The sequence below is a fragment of the Hoplias malabaricus genome, chromosome 13 (genome assembly GCF_029633855.1).
Source record: "Hoplias malabaricus isolate fHopMal1 chromosome 13, fHopMal1.hap1, whole genome shotgun sequence".
In the NCBI taxonomy this organism is placed as follows: domain Eukaryota; kingdom Metazoa; phylum Chordata; class Actinopteri; order Characiformes; family Erythrinidae; genus Hoplias; species Hoplias malabaricus.
The window spans coordinates 6,283,226-6,298,502 of NC_089812.1; the positions used below are offsets into that span (position 1 = coordinate 6,283,226).

The following is a 15,277-nucleotide window of genomic DNA, read 5'->3' on the forward strand; positions in this document are numbered from 1 at the left end:
CTCTGCACTTTGTATATCTGCTAGGGCATTTAACAATTAATTCACATGTGCATTTTCCTTATTTTACAATTTCTGTTTTCATAATCCTTTCCTCTCTGGTCAGTGTGGTTTTACAGCATTCTTATTTAGTCCTATACTCATGCTAATAATAATGAAATAATATGGAATCAAGGTGTTTGATTCATTGTTACTACTTAGCACTGATATAGAACCAGGGAAGTGGAAGCGTTGGAGAATTTTCAAAACAGAATTTTGGAAACGCTATTGATATGGATGGATTTTTTTGTCCTGTTTTGGTCATTTAACTTAGAGAAGATAATTATACCATATTACAGTCCAATGTTATTGCAATGTTGTAATGTAATACCCAGGTGTAACAGGTTTAATTAGGCTTTTCATTAGACATAAAATATACAATGATTCTGGGCAAGCTCTGGACCCACCAAGACCCTGATGAGTGAATTGGACTTAAAGAACACTGTTGTACATTTCAAGGCCATTTTAAAGGCTTTGTGCATTTAATGAACAACAGCATACCTTAGAGTATCTTATTTATTGGCACATTATTAAAATCAAGTGGAATACACTTACATAAGAATAAGTATTATATATAAGATTTATAATGTTGGCATTAACTAAAATGTAGCAGGTTTATTTGGGGGGCGGAATTTAAACCTTGTAGAACACTGGAGAGTGTAAGCAAAGTCAGAAGAGCTGGGCCACCTAACCATTCCAGCTGCCTGCCCTCCTCCTCACCCTCCAGCAGCGGCAGGGCCACATCTGGACGGCGGTTTCCGGCACATTCTGCCAGTTTCCGGCCTGCTCAATTGACTCATTCATACAAGAAAAACCCCCAAAAATCTGCTGCTGATGCCTCGTGTGACATGCACCTTACATATGTGCAAGAAACACAAACCCTAAAGAGCCAATTCCTGAGGTTTTTTTTTATTTTGTTTTTTCACAAGAATAGCTCTATCCAACCACCAGCTGCTCATGTAGGCTGCACTGTTCTGCACTGCCAAGTGGAGGGAGCCATAATTCAACTATACACTCCTTCATAATGTCTCCCAGCTGGCTTGGGAAAAGAAGTATAAAACATATTATTTGCAATTTCTTTCAACCTGAGGACTTGGAACTGCCAGAAGAGGTTGTTTGAAGTTTTTATGAGCCTCTTACTGCCAGAAAAACATGAGTAGGTTTTTTTGTTCATCTGTGAACATTTCCCGTCAGCTCTCATGACAGCAGCTGGACAGTGAGAGCTCTGCAGCTTCAGTGTTTATAAAGAAACACTGTGATTTTAAGAACTTGTGATTTTAAGTAATGTGAACTTAACATAGTTACTAGTGAGTTGTTTGTACTCAGTTCAGGGTGTTATTTCAACTCAAATGATTGAGTTATTAAACTTAAATTGTTTAAGGCAATAGTTTGAGTTCACTTAACTCGTCAGGTTTTACAGTGGATGAGGAATCTTTGAATGCATACATTTTTTCAAATATTTCATAGAAAAAAAATATGGCTGAAAGAAAATATGGCTGAAGGAAGAAGGGCAGGCATGGGAAACAGGCACTCACTTGTCTGTGTACTATAAATTCACACCTGTCTAATAGGAAGTTATACAAGGAGATATTTCTGGAGTGTTGTGTACTAAAAGTTATGTCTGCCACCAGCCCTCAGATGCATTCACACCTGCAAAAGTTCAAGTTCAGGTGGTACTCCAAAAACAATAGACATATTGTCCTAAATGTTGTCCCTACATTGAGCTAATCCAGAGTAATCTCCACTGCTACATTACACACATCTACAGCCCCAAATGTTCCAAAAAGAGCATATACTCACATACGCTTTGTTCCACTGTCTTAAACAAGACTCTGTAAAGGCTACAGAGGACAACAGACTGTTCATGAAGAACACATATGACACAAGTAAAAAGCTCCCAAAACATTCCCCATTTACTGGAATCTCCATGGTAGCAACAGCTCAGTCATGAAGTGAATGGGTTTACTGGCTTCTGACACTCTAACACATGCTAACCAATAGTAGAGTCAGTATCAGTCTTTATACAGCATTTATTTCCAGCTATAGGAAACAATATTGTAGCCCTTTTTTTATTAATATTTATTTTTTAACATTTTTTAAATCCTTTACATCGTGTTCCTTATATTTGTATGAATTTAAATACAAATACAATACATTTCATTCAAACACAAAACCCTCTAATGACATTTTATGTATTATCTCCTCTGGATCATAAGTAAATTAAGGTCCATTTTAACCTTTATGCTACTTTTTCATGGATTTACACTAGGGATGCACAGATACTACTTTTTCCCTTCCAATACAGATACCGATATTTCATGTTGAAGTATCTGCTGATACCGAGTACCAATACCACTCTATCTATCTTAATTACTAGATAGGTGCCTAGAAATCCAGATATTCATATTGCTATACTTACAGATTTTATTGTGTTAAAGCAGTGTTCTGTATCACTAATAAGATATAATAAGCTTGAATGAACAACATTGAATTAAGTTTCAGAGGCACAAAAAATAAATATTTCCACAATGCAGTAACAAGTACAAATAGGAAGATATAGTCTAGCCTGACTGAACAGCCTATTTGTCCCCAAGAAAAATTACACATTGCTAAAGAATCATGGAATTGATAGATAGCAAAATTTGCTAAGCATTTCAGTTTCTTAGACTAAGTACATAAATGGACATCTATTTTTTGCATTCGTGTTAATGTATCTACTACATGCTGCCTAGAAATAAGTTAACTACAGGGTCCAGTCATTTCTGGAGCAGGAGAGATGTGATCACTGTGTGTGTTTGCACATGAGTCATTTCATGTTATTGTCCTTTTATCAGCCAAGGTGTGAGTCCACAGAGGAAAAGGAGTGAGCAGTAAATCAATGGTACACAATGCCAGCCTTTGTCCTGCCCTGCAGGCAAGGTGTCAAATGAGTATACCAGCATTATGTTAGTGCTATGATAACTGTATGGGTAGCTGTCTGTGAGTATGTGTGTAGGTCTGTGTGTGCCTGTGCATGTGTATGTGTGCAAAGAAAATATGTTTTAAATAGGGAAGAAAGAAAGCACTAAAGAGGGCAAGACAGTTAATAAAAATGGTTAGACCTGTGAGGGTTATATTTTCAGGGTTGGTATGTCCTGGGGAGCAGGTTGATGTGGCCCAGTTCAATATATTTTCATGGGGCTCAAAATCCCTGAAAGCACACCTGTTAGCTAGAGTGTAAAGCATTTCACTGCTCTGAAGCATTGGAATTATATTTTATGGAGGGATTCAGCTAAACCTTGTACATGTGAGCTAAAACTAACATCCACTGCTTTCAGATTCTCACAGCATTGTTTCAATGTTTACAATAAAGCCTTTGCAGAATAGTAGAAGCTATGGCTGCAGCAAAGTAGCACAAACCTCCTATCTATGCCTCACATTCCCAAAGTGGCAAGTGACTACAGTGGGAGATCAGTAGAGGGCAGTCCTATACAAGAAAGCAGAGTTAATTCAGTAGAACAGTGGAAATGAGGAAGGAGTCGAACAGTGATTTCTCATTGTTCTAACCATTTTTTCTTAATTAAAAAGCTTTTGGAAATTCAGTAAGCTACGTGTCATATTAAATGTAGTGACTTTAGATGACAAAGCTGTTTCTATGTAGAATATGTAGAGAAGGACATAATCCCTCACACTGCATAGTAAACCAAGTGCACTTAAATCAATGGATTAAGGTATAGTACTCTGGTGGTCCTGTGTTGGTCCTCTATTGGTCCTGTGCTGGTCCTCTGGTGTTCCTCTGTTGGTCCTGTGTTGGTCCTCTGTTGGTCCTGTGCTGGTCCTCTGGTGGTCCTGTGCTGGTCCTCTGGTGGTCCTGTGCTGGTCCTCTGTTGGTCTGGTGTATGTCTTCTGTTGGTCCAGTTTTGGTCCTCCTGTTGGTCTTGTGTTGGTCCTCTGGTGGTCCTCTGTTGGTCTTGTGCTGGTCCTCTGTTGGTCCTCTGCTGGTCCTCTATTGGTCCTCTGTTGGTTCTGTGCTGGTCCTCTGTTGGTCCTGTGCTGTTTTTTTTGTTTGTCCTGTGTTGGTCCGGTGCAGGTCCTGTACTGGTCCTCTGTTGGCCCTGTGCTGGTCCTCTGGTAGTCCTCTGGTGGTCCCCTGTTGGTCAACTGGTGGTCCTCTTTTGGCCCTCTGGTGGTCCTCTGGTGCTTTTGTGGTCCCATGTTGGTCCTCTTCTGGTCCTTTGGTGGTCCTCTGGTGGTCCTCTGTTGATCCTCTGTTAGTCCTGTGCTGGTCCTCTGTTGGTCCTCTGTTAGTCCTGTGCTGGTCCTTTTTTGGTCCTCTGGTGCTCTGGTGGTCCTCTGTTGGTCCTGTGCTGGTCCTCTGTTGGTCCTGTGCAGGCCCTCTGGTGGTCCTGTGTTGGTCCCCTGGTGGTCCTCTGGTGGTCTTCTGTTTGTCCTCTGGTGGTCCTTTGTTGGACCTCTGGTGGTCCTCTGTTGGTACTCTGTTGGTCCTCTGTTGCTAAGTTCAGATAGTGTACTATACAGCTCAAAGAGTACCTTGAGATAAACAACTATTAAATTTAAGGACGTAATTATATGGAGCCCTTAAAGTGACAAGGGAAAAATATTTTGCATTCTTTCAAAAATGATTTGCGTTCCCTGCCCATGAATTTCATATGCCTTTTAAAGACGTGCTCAGACAAATCTCTGAGAAAAGCAAAAGTAAACAAATGTTCTGAGCAAATATTTTATTGAAGTGCATTCAAATCTGCACTTTTCATTTTGTTCTGTGTATGTATATTTTTACAGTTTTACATTGTAAAAAAATGTAGTGATTCCAACTTTTTGTTTGACTCACACTACGGGTGACTGTGAGGAGTTTGGTGTGTTCTCTCCATGTCTGCATGGGCTTTCTCTGGGTGCTCTGGTTTCCTCCCATGGCCCCAAAATGGTCCAAAATATGTGGTAGGTGTATTGGCGATTCAAAAGTTTCCGTAGGTGTAAGTGTGTGGCACACTGTGAAGGACTGGTGCTCCATCTAGGGTGCGTTCCTGCTTTGTGCCCAGTGATTCTGGGTAGGCTCTGGACCTGCCACCACCCTGAACTGGAAAAGGGTTACAGATGATGAATGAATGAATGAATGAAGAGATATAAGGGGGAACATACATGACATAGTGGGACGGTCATGGATTTTGTGGGGACATAGAAGACATAGTAGGACCATTATGGATGTTTTTGGTGACATAGAAGATGTAGTGGGACCATAAGAGTCATAATGGGACCATAAGAGATACAGTGGGGGACAGAAGACATACTGGGACCAAAAAAGATGTAGTAGGGGGCATAGCAGACATAGTGGGACCAAAAAGAGTTGTAGTGGGGGACTTCAAAGACATAGTGGAACCATGAAAGGCATAGTGGGTGACATCAAAGACATAGTGGGACCATGAGAGACGTAGTGGGAGACATAGTAGACATAGTGGGACCATCATGGATGCACTGGGGAATATAACAGACATAGTGGAACAATCATGGACATAGTGGGGGACATAGAAAAAAAGGTGGGACCATCATGGAAATAGTGGGGGGAATTAGAAGATACAGTGGGAACATATAGAGACATAGTTGGGGACATAGAAGACATTGTGGGACAATAAGAGTTGTAGTGCGGAATATAGAAGACATTGTGGGACCATGACAAAAATAATGGGGGGCATCAAAGACATAGTGGGACAATGAGAGATGTATTGATGACATAGTAGACATGGTAGGACCATAAGACCCACCATAAGAGACATAGTGGGGGAAATGGAAGACATAGTGGGACCATCATGGACATAGTGGGGGACATGGAAGACATAGTGGGACCATCATGGACATAGTGGGGGACAGAAAAAACGTGGGACCATCATGGAAGTAGTGGGGGGAATTAGAAGATACAGTGGGAACATATAGAGACATTGGTGGGGACATAGAAGACATTGTGGGACCATGACAAAAATAATGGGGGGCATCGAAGACATAGAAGGACAATGAGAGATGTATTGGGGACATAGTAGACATGGTAGGACCATAAGACCCACCATAAGTGGGGGACATGGAAGACATAGTGGGACAATCATGGACATAGTGGGGGACATGGAAGACATAGTGGGACAATCATGGACATAGTGGGGGACATGGAAGACATAGTGGGACCATCATGGACATAGTTAGGGACATAGAATACATAATGGGACCATCATGGAGGTTGTGGGGGACATAGAAGACATAGTGGGACATCATGGACATAGTGGGGGGCATAGAAGACATAGTTGGACCTTCATGGATGCAGTGGGGACATAGAAGACATAGTTTGACAATCATGGATGTAGTGGGTGACATAAAATACATATTGGGAGCATACAATATGTAGTGGGACATAGAAGACATTGTTGGACCATCATGAACATAGTGGGGGACATAGAAGATATATTGGGAGCATAAGACATATAGTGGGACGTAGATAACATTGTATGTCCATAATTGTCTCACAATGTTGTGGGGGACATAGAAGACATAACTGTTCTATAAGAAAAGTATTGTGAAACATAGCAGACATCACTTCCTACGTGCATGATGGTCCCAGTATGTCTGCTGTGGCCACCACTGCATCCATGATGGTCCCACTATGTCTTCTATGTACCCCACTATGTCTATTATTGTCCCACGATGTCTTCTATGTCCCCTATATGTCTCTTATGGTCCCACTGTTATGGCAATTGTCTAAGTGCAACCAGGAAGGAAGACCAGTTCTCAGGCCCGAGGAGAAATCAGAGAAACAAAGACACAGAGTCAAGCATTCTCTCTAATCTCTCCTTTTATTGAAAAAAATCATGCAGTATATATAGGACCCCAGTCACGTACACCATCATGTGTGCCATTTGGGCGTTATTACATCATCTCTCGTTCCATCAACCCAAACATTCCCTTATTGGTGCCCCATTATCTCCTAGTTTATTACTGTCAGGAAAAATGGTTGCAGACGGTGAGGGATGTCTTTCAGTTTGTTGACTTTCTTCCACTCTATCTAGACTCCCCTTTTAATCTCAGCAGCCTCTTCCCAGTCTCCGCTATCTCCTGTGTCACAGTAACACAATGTAACAAGTCCCTTCAGGTCCACACACTAAGCTGCACACTAAGGCCTACATAATCTAGTAAGATTTAATCAAGATTAATCAATACAATTACTCCCTGAATATATTGTGTCATTAATATAAATCATTAGTTATCATTAACCATTACTCATTGGTGTTATTCTGCGTTTTCCCATTCCTCCCTTTTTATGATTTAAAAACATCATATATGAAAACTTTTAATCATAATATGGCTAAAAGAAAATGCAAAAGGTAACATCAACCATAGACTAGCTAAGTTTTCAGTCTAGGCATCATAACACATGCACTAAAAAAAGGTTAACATACTGAATGATTACAAGTGATATGATTACATGTCAAATGATCAAATCTATTGATTACTTAAAACCATAAAATCATAAAATCAGCTTGAAATCAGCATTATTAAATGAAACTTGATTCTCAATGTAAAGATTTACTCCTCATCACCAGAGGAGTCATGCTCCAATGAGGCATAGATTGGCGGGGGCATTTCAAGAGGCATTTCATCCAGTGGATTGTTCATGCAACCAGAGGCTGCAGGGTGAAGCTCCATGTACACGTCTGCACTCACCATACTGAATGTAAAAGAACGCTCAATAGTTTTGATGATCAGAATTCTGATACAGGGAATAATACAACATCTGATTAGTTAGAGAAATTACCACCATGACCGCCAGTTTCAGCCCCAATGCTCCCCATTTGCCAAAATAGGAATCAAACCATGCCATCCACGTGGAATGCCTATATGCTGAGTAAATAAAACAGTCCCCCATGAAATTTCTCTTGGCCCTGCGAATCACCTTTTTAGTGAGAAGGTCAGACAATTTTAATTCAGGAAAAATAAGTGTCGGCTCTGCCAACATGACAAGTGCACATGTACCTGTTTAATTTAAAGGAAGGGTCTATCTAAGATGACCTCCATTACCACACCGCCAAAAAATGTCAGCCCTTGGTCTCCGTTGAGTCACCAAGTGCGTATAACGTGGGGGATAGAGAGTATACATGTTCTGAAATGTAGTTGCGTAATCAGACCCCAGTTGAAACACTTTTTGATTTTGATCAACCACCCATATGATGGAGCAGCACCCTGGAAAATGTCCCACTTCTATCGCGCAAGGGCACAAGCGGTTCGCTACGATACACATTATGTCTTTTGACAAGTTTCTGGTGTAACACTCATAGGGAGCGTTCAAATTGTCAACATAATCATCTGGGTTTTCAATCATCCCTGTAGGGGATAACATTAAGAAAGATTTAAGCCATGTGGGACATTCACGATGTATAACTGAATAATTGGATGTTTTTGAGACAGCTGCGAGAACACAATCTCTAGGACACATATAGCCTCCCTTTATTGACTGATCTAGGATGTCTATATCCTTACACATTTTACTATTATTCCCCTGAAGTAAGCATCTTTAATGGATCTGGATGCATTTCCCTCATGTATTTGGCACAAGTGGAAGCACTGTAAAGAAACGACATGATAATGGGAACTTCCCAAGCACCCATACACACATAACATGATGAATTTGTGGCTGTTGTAACAGCATATTTAGCTTTTTGATGCCAAAGATTTATACCTGATCGGATGGCGTCGCTGGGATAGCCTGAACCTTGAAATGGCCTAGTCAATGCTGGTGCCAACAACATCAGCCAAATGATTAACAGTTGGTAAACATTCATTCTTGCTTCACGGCGTCACCGTCGTCCCTCTGTAAGGTTGGTGCCTTCTTGCAGTGTGTCACGTGGATCCAAGGTGTGTGTCCCTCGACCTTCACCGCAGTTTCCGTAGTCAGCAGGACTTGGAATGGACCCAACCTCCGCTGTTGCTTCCAATGGTTAGGCCTGTGATCTCTTATCACCACCCAGTCTCCTGTTTCAAGGAGTGAAACTTCCCCTCAGATGGTTCGAGCAGAGCTGCTGCTGCCTTGAGTGAACAGAGCGTAGGATTGTTAGTAATTTCTTACAATAGGACAACATGTGGTCTTCCAAGAGTCCCACGTCGTCCACGTGGCCTGGTGGATCCAAACCCCATCTTGGTGGCCTGCCAAACACAATTTCAAAAGGTGTTAAACCAGTTCTGGTTCTGTTTTGCATGCGCATATACATTAATACCAGTGGTAACGCCTGCACCCAATTGAGCCCTGTTTACACACAACATTTCTGAAGCTTGCTTTTGATTGTTGCACTTCCTCCTTTCCCATGGGACAATTTTGCAAAATAGGGAAAATAAACAAAGGGTAGGCAAAGCCTACCATCAAAAGCTTGCCACATTCTGCCTTTGAATACACAGCCTGCTTTGTGCCAAGCAGAACGCTCTGCCTCTGAGGGCTGCAATGTTAGTTCTGTGTGTGAGAGTGTGAGAGGTTGGGGTTCCGGAACAGGTTTCCTGAAAAAGGAAAAACATTGGGTCATTTCCAGCTGTTTTTGTTTTTTTTTTGCTGCTGCATCTGCAAAAGCATATCCTCGTGCCACTTCTGAAGTGTCTTTTGTGTGAGCCTGGCATTTAATCACAGCATCAGCTTTTGGCAACAGGATTGCGTTTAATAGTGCTGCCACTAATGTGTGATGTGCAATGTGTTTCCCTGTGAATGTAAAAAACTTCCTGTATTACCAGAGCATTCAAGAATCATGAACAGCCAGTTTACAGGCCTCTGTCAGAGCCACCGATTCAGGTGCTTGAGCTGAGAATGAAACTGGCAACCTGCCAGCACACAAACACTCATGCAGATACGCAACAGCCAAACCAACTTGGTTCTTTCCACAAGTGTTATGGGACGCTAACCCATCGACAAACAAATTAAGATCAGCGTTAGCAATTGGAATGTCCTTTAAAACAGGTCTCGAGCAGACCTGAGAGATGGCTGTCAAAAATCATGAGGCTCTCCATCATCCTGTATGAGGAGCAGGCTTTAGAATTTTGTAACACTAAGTAGTGTCATGGTCACGGGGCGGACTGACGGAGGCAGACGCACTTGCTAAAACACGGACAGTTTAATTTAACAAAAGATATAACAAAACAAAGACAGGTAACAGTAGAAACAACACAACACGAAATGAAACTAAACTATCACAGAGACAGACTAGACTGGGGAACGAAACGATGATCGGAAACGAGATAACTGAATAAGGAACAACCAAGGAGAAAGGAGACACAACACAACTGGGAACACGACAAAACAAAGGTGAAATGTTCGACAAACAGAATGTGAGACAAGGGGGCTTAAATACCAGACACAGACAAGATGCACCTGGACAGATAACGAGGGGGCAGGTTAACAAATGACACAGACGAGGAGGCGGAACAAAGGCGGGACAAGGGTGGAGACACGGACAATAACAGACAAAGCCATGTGCATATAAAGCACATGGCGGGGACAACAGACCTGACAGGATGAGGGCGTGACAGATGCCCCCCCCTGAACGCTCAACTCCCGGGGCGCGTACTCCTAAGCCCCCCAGGAGCTGGCACAGGAAAACAAGACTCAAGACGAGACAGGAACAGAAACAGGAACTGGGGACACGACAGGACCGGATATATGAGATGGGACATGGGACATGACAGGAGACTGACAAAGGGGGGCAACAGGAGACTGAACAAGAGACTGGAACAGACTGGACAGGACGGGAGTGGACACATGAGACTTGACTGGAGACAGGGGGTTGCATATTGGATAGGAACTGTGAAAAGACAGAGGACTGAACAGGTTTGGGGACAGAAGACTGGACATGGGCAGATGACTGGACAGGGGACAAGACAGGTGACTGAACATTGGATGGATACGGGGACTGGACATGAGGCAGGACAGGTGACAGGACTGTGTGCTGTGAATGAACAGGAGACTGGACTTGAGACAGGACAGAGGGTTGAAACGGGGACTGGACAGGACTAACAGGGGACTGGACAGGACTTGGCAGGGGTACAGGAACCAAGACGTTTACGGGGACAGACATGAACACAGTGACAGGAACTGGGACAGAGACAAATGTAGACACAGGTACAGGGACGAGGACAGGGACAGGAACCAGGACAGGGACAGACAGGGGAACCAAGACAAAATGGGGGTGCCCAGGACTGGCCAAAGTCTGTGGGGCTGTCCAAGAAGCCAGCCTGGGCACCGCTCTAGGGATCGGCCCCGAAGTCCTAGGGGCCGACCTACTGACATGACCAGGAGCGGCCGAAGCCACAGTCACAGGGGCAGAAATGCCCGTAGCCACAGTCACAGGAGCAGAAACAGCCGTAGCCACAGTCACAGGGGCAGAAATGGCCGTAGCCACAGTCACAGGGGCAGAAACGGCCGTAGCCATAGTCACGGGGGCTGAGGCAATGTTAGTTGAGGACGTTAGTTAGGCTGAGGACGTCGCCGTCGCTGGAGCACGTGCCTTCATGGTGACTGGAGCGGTGGGCGCCGCCTTCACGGTGAATGGAGCGGCTGTGGAAGCCGCGTTCATGGAGACAGGAGCGGCTGGGGGCGCCGCGTTCATGGTGACAGGAGCTGCGGGGGCCGCGTTAATGGTGACAGGAGCGGCTGAAGAAGCCACCTTTACTTGAACAGGAACGGCTGAGGAAGCCGCGTTCACGATGACAGGAGTGGCGGGCGCCGTGTTCACGGAGACAGGAACAGCTGAGGAAGCCGCTTTTTCAGGAGCACGAGCGGCCAGGGTGGACGACTTCTTGGAGACAAGAGCGGCTGTGGAAGCCGCCTTCACGGGGACAGGAGCGGCTGGGTTAGCCGCTTTCACGGGGACAGGGGCGGCTGGGTTAGCCGCGTTTACGGAGACAGGAGCAGTGGTGGAAGCCGCGTTCATGGAGACTGGAGTGGCTGGTGCCGCCTTCACGGGGACAGGTGCTGCGGGCGCCGCCATCAAGGAGACAGGAGCGGCGGGCGCCGCCATCAAGGAGACAGGAGCGGCGGGCGCCGCCATCACGGAGACAGGAGCGGCGGGCACCGCACTCACGGAGACAGGAGCGGCTGGAGCCGTGTTCACGGAGACAGGAGCGGTTGGAGCCGCGCTCACGGAGACAGGAGCGGCTGGAGCCGCGCTCACGGAGACAGGAACAGCTGGAGCCGCGCTCACGGAGACAGGAGCGGCAGAGGGAGCCGCCTTCACAGGGATAGGAGCGGCTGAGGGAGCCGCGTTCACGATGACAGGAGCGGCAGATGCCGCCTTCAAGGTGGCCTGCAGACGCGCCAAGAGGCTTGTAAGCTTCTCCTGGAGGTCAGGAGGGAGTGCAGAGGGGTGCTTGGGAGCTGGGGACCCTGCGACGACGTCCACGGAGGCAGGGGGCCCTGCGACGACGTCCACGGAGACAGGGGACTGTGCTGCTCACCGGGCTCGCGTTGGAGCTGTAGAGGGTTTAGGGGGTTTGGCAGGCACACTCATGAGGGATGTCATCAACCATGGATCCCCCAGAGGTGTGCCCCTGTTAGCCTCCTCTTTCTTGTCCTGAGGATGGAGGCTAACAGCCCCAACCCTCAACCCCCCACCAAAAATTTCCCTGGACCTGAGGGGGTAATCTACCATCGACGGGGTCACTCCAGCGCTTTCTTACGGCGATTCTTACGCTTAAAACTGGAGTAATCCGTCGACTCTTGAATCGAGTCCTCTGTTAGGGGATCAGGAACCGCGCCGGGCCCGAGCTGAAGCCGTCGACTCCATTCTGAGGCCGCTCTTAAAGCCTCTTCCACAGGATCTTTAGGGCCTGTTCGAAATGGAGCCCGGCGAATTGCACATCTCTTAAAAGGGTAGTCCGGAGCAGGCTTTAGAATTTTGTAACACTAAGTAGTGTCATGGTCACGGGGCGGACTGACGGAGGCGGACGCACTTGCTAAAACACGGACAGTTTAATTTAACAAAAGATATAACAAAACAAAGACAGGTAACAGTAGAAACAACACAACACGAAATGAAACTAAACTATCACAGAGACAGACTAGACTGGGGAACGAAACGATGTATCCTGTACTAACAAAAATCATTAACACCTCATGTTGAACCACCAATATCAAAAACATTTTTTTTAACACCATGATATCTCTAGAAGCTAGGATCACCAGTTTTGCTGGAGAAATATGCACCTGTGCACTTATAACCCCATGAGAACACAAAAATGCAACATTATCTTCACGACACGCTTCAGCATCAGGCAAACACACCAACAAATAATCTACGTACTGAAGATGTGCACTGCCTCTTGCAAAAAGAAATCCTCAAATCAGCCTTAAGGGCTGCATTAAAAACGATCAGTGATTCTAGATAACCCTGAAGCAATCAGGTCCACCTCCACAATTTACCCTTAAATAAAAATGCCAACCAGTACTGGATTTCTGGGTGCACCGGAATGCTGAAAAATGCATTCACTAAATCAATCACAAAAAATAAGTGCTGTTAACAGGTTTAACAGGTACCTGGGATAAGACTATGTGCTGATTTGGAACTTTTGGAGAGGGTGGATGAATCTCATGATTAATCCCAGAATTTACTGCCTGCAGGTCTTACACAAATCTCCACTCTTCAGATTCCCTGAAGCACTAAAATTTATTATTCTTCATCAAATAAATTAGGGTATGAACCGCTGATTTAGGGGAGAGAACAATCACACCAGCAGTGACGAGCGAATTGAACACTGATGTGATCAATAGTGACGTGCTTCAGTGGCTTTTTCGGTTGATAGTCACTTTTAGGATTAACTATTACAGGTCGGGCGCATATCATCATCCCCAACTTTATATATGCTCTTTGCATATAAGCAGTCTGGGACTGCAGCCAGATCCTCAGGAGGAACTGAAACCCATACACAGCTTTGGTTTGTGTGTGTGTTCATGTCAATTGAGAAAACAGAAACCACAGCTGTGTATTAGCTGCAGAACACTTCAGAATTTTTCAACTTTAATTTTCACACCCCCTCCATGATCCCACCAATCATTCAAGGAGGAAGACTTGCACTGCCATGGACCCAGATCTCTCCACCCATCCTCAAGAAGTTTAGACAGTGATATATGAGGGTCAGAATGCAAAAATATGCTTCTCCTTTGAACAAACAGTTTAAACAATTGCTTTTGTGAGGGTGAGAGTATGATCTGAGCCACAGAGTGACAGTTTTCCCCACTAGAGATACACAAGCTTTAGTTTTTACTTAAAACCCATCAAATTCCTTTATCCTTTATCAAAAAATCTTCATCAGGCCCTTCATGCATGTGCACAGTGCGATGAAGGTCCTCTACTTACATGACATCGACCCAGTCTGTAAGGAGGTCAGTGGATTGCACAAATTTTGACTTAACAGTGGACAGTAAATCTGCTGATAAAACCAAGCTTTCTTAGCTTACACTCATATGTATAACAGCAAGCCACTTGCCTGTTTCACCATGACATACACTGTATCCTCCACACAGACATCGATGCCCACATAGACTCATCCATCTATCCATCCATTATCTGTAACCGCTTATCCAATTTAGGGTCGCGGGGGGTCCAGAGCCTACCTGGAATCATCGGGCGCATGGCGGGAATACACCCTGGAGGGGACGCCAGTCCTTCACAGGGCAACACAGACACAAACACATTCACTCACACACTCACACCTACAGACACTTTTGAGTCGCCAATCCACCTACCAACGTGTGTTTTTGAACTGTGGGAGGAAACCGGAGCACCCTGAGGAAACCCACGCGGACACGGGGAGAACACACCAACTCCTCACAGACAGTCACCCGGAGCTGAAATCGAACCCACAACCTCCAGGTCCCTGGAGCTGTGTGACTGCGACACTACCTGCTGCACCACCGTGCCGCCCCACATAGACTCAGTATATATTAAATACTCAATTAAATCCCTAAATTCCTGAATCCCTGCTCAGGAGATTAATTGAGCAATTTTTTTTTTTTTCTGTCTGCATGGAACATCCTAAAGACTCTGTTACTACATATGTAACTTTGGCCAGGCACCCCTTATGCTGAGGTCTAATTGAAAAACATGAAGCTCAAAAGTGGTTGCTCATGAATCTACTAAAAGCTAAATTCTATCCTTGCTACTTTCATCTTTATTCTAGGCATGGCAACATAAGAATCAGTTTGTGTTAATTTTAATAATAAAAATTGTTCTCT

The 15,277-nt window shown here is 44.7% G+C and overlaps 1 protein-coding gene across 1 annotated transcript; it reads right to left on the reverse strand.

Moving 5' to 3' along the window:
- Nucleotides 1-11,516: 11,516 nt before the first annotated feature.
- Nucleotides 11,517-12,065, reverse strand: LOC136665195 (uncharacterized). Its single transcript, XM_066642787.1, has one exon. It carries the CDS (start codon nt 12,063-12,065, stop codon nt 11,517-11,519), a length of 549 nt encoding a protein of 182 aa, XP_066498884.1.
- Nucleotides 12,066-15,277: the final 3,212 nt, after the last annotated feature.

Excerpts from the sequence above, each read along its gene's own strand:
- LOC136665195 (XM_066642787.1), bottom strand. The coding sequence starts at position 12,065 with ATGGCGGCGCCCGCCGCTCCTGTCTCCTTGATGGCGGCGCCCGCAGCA.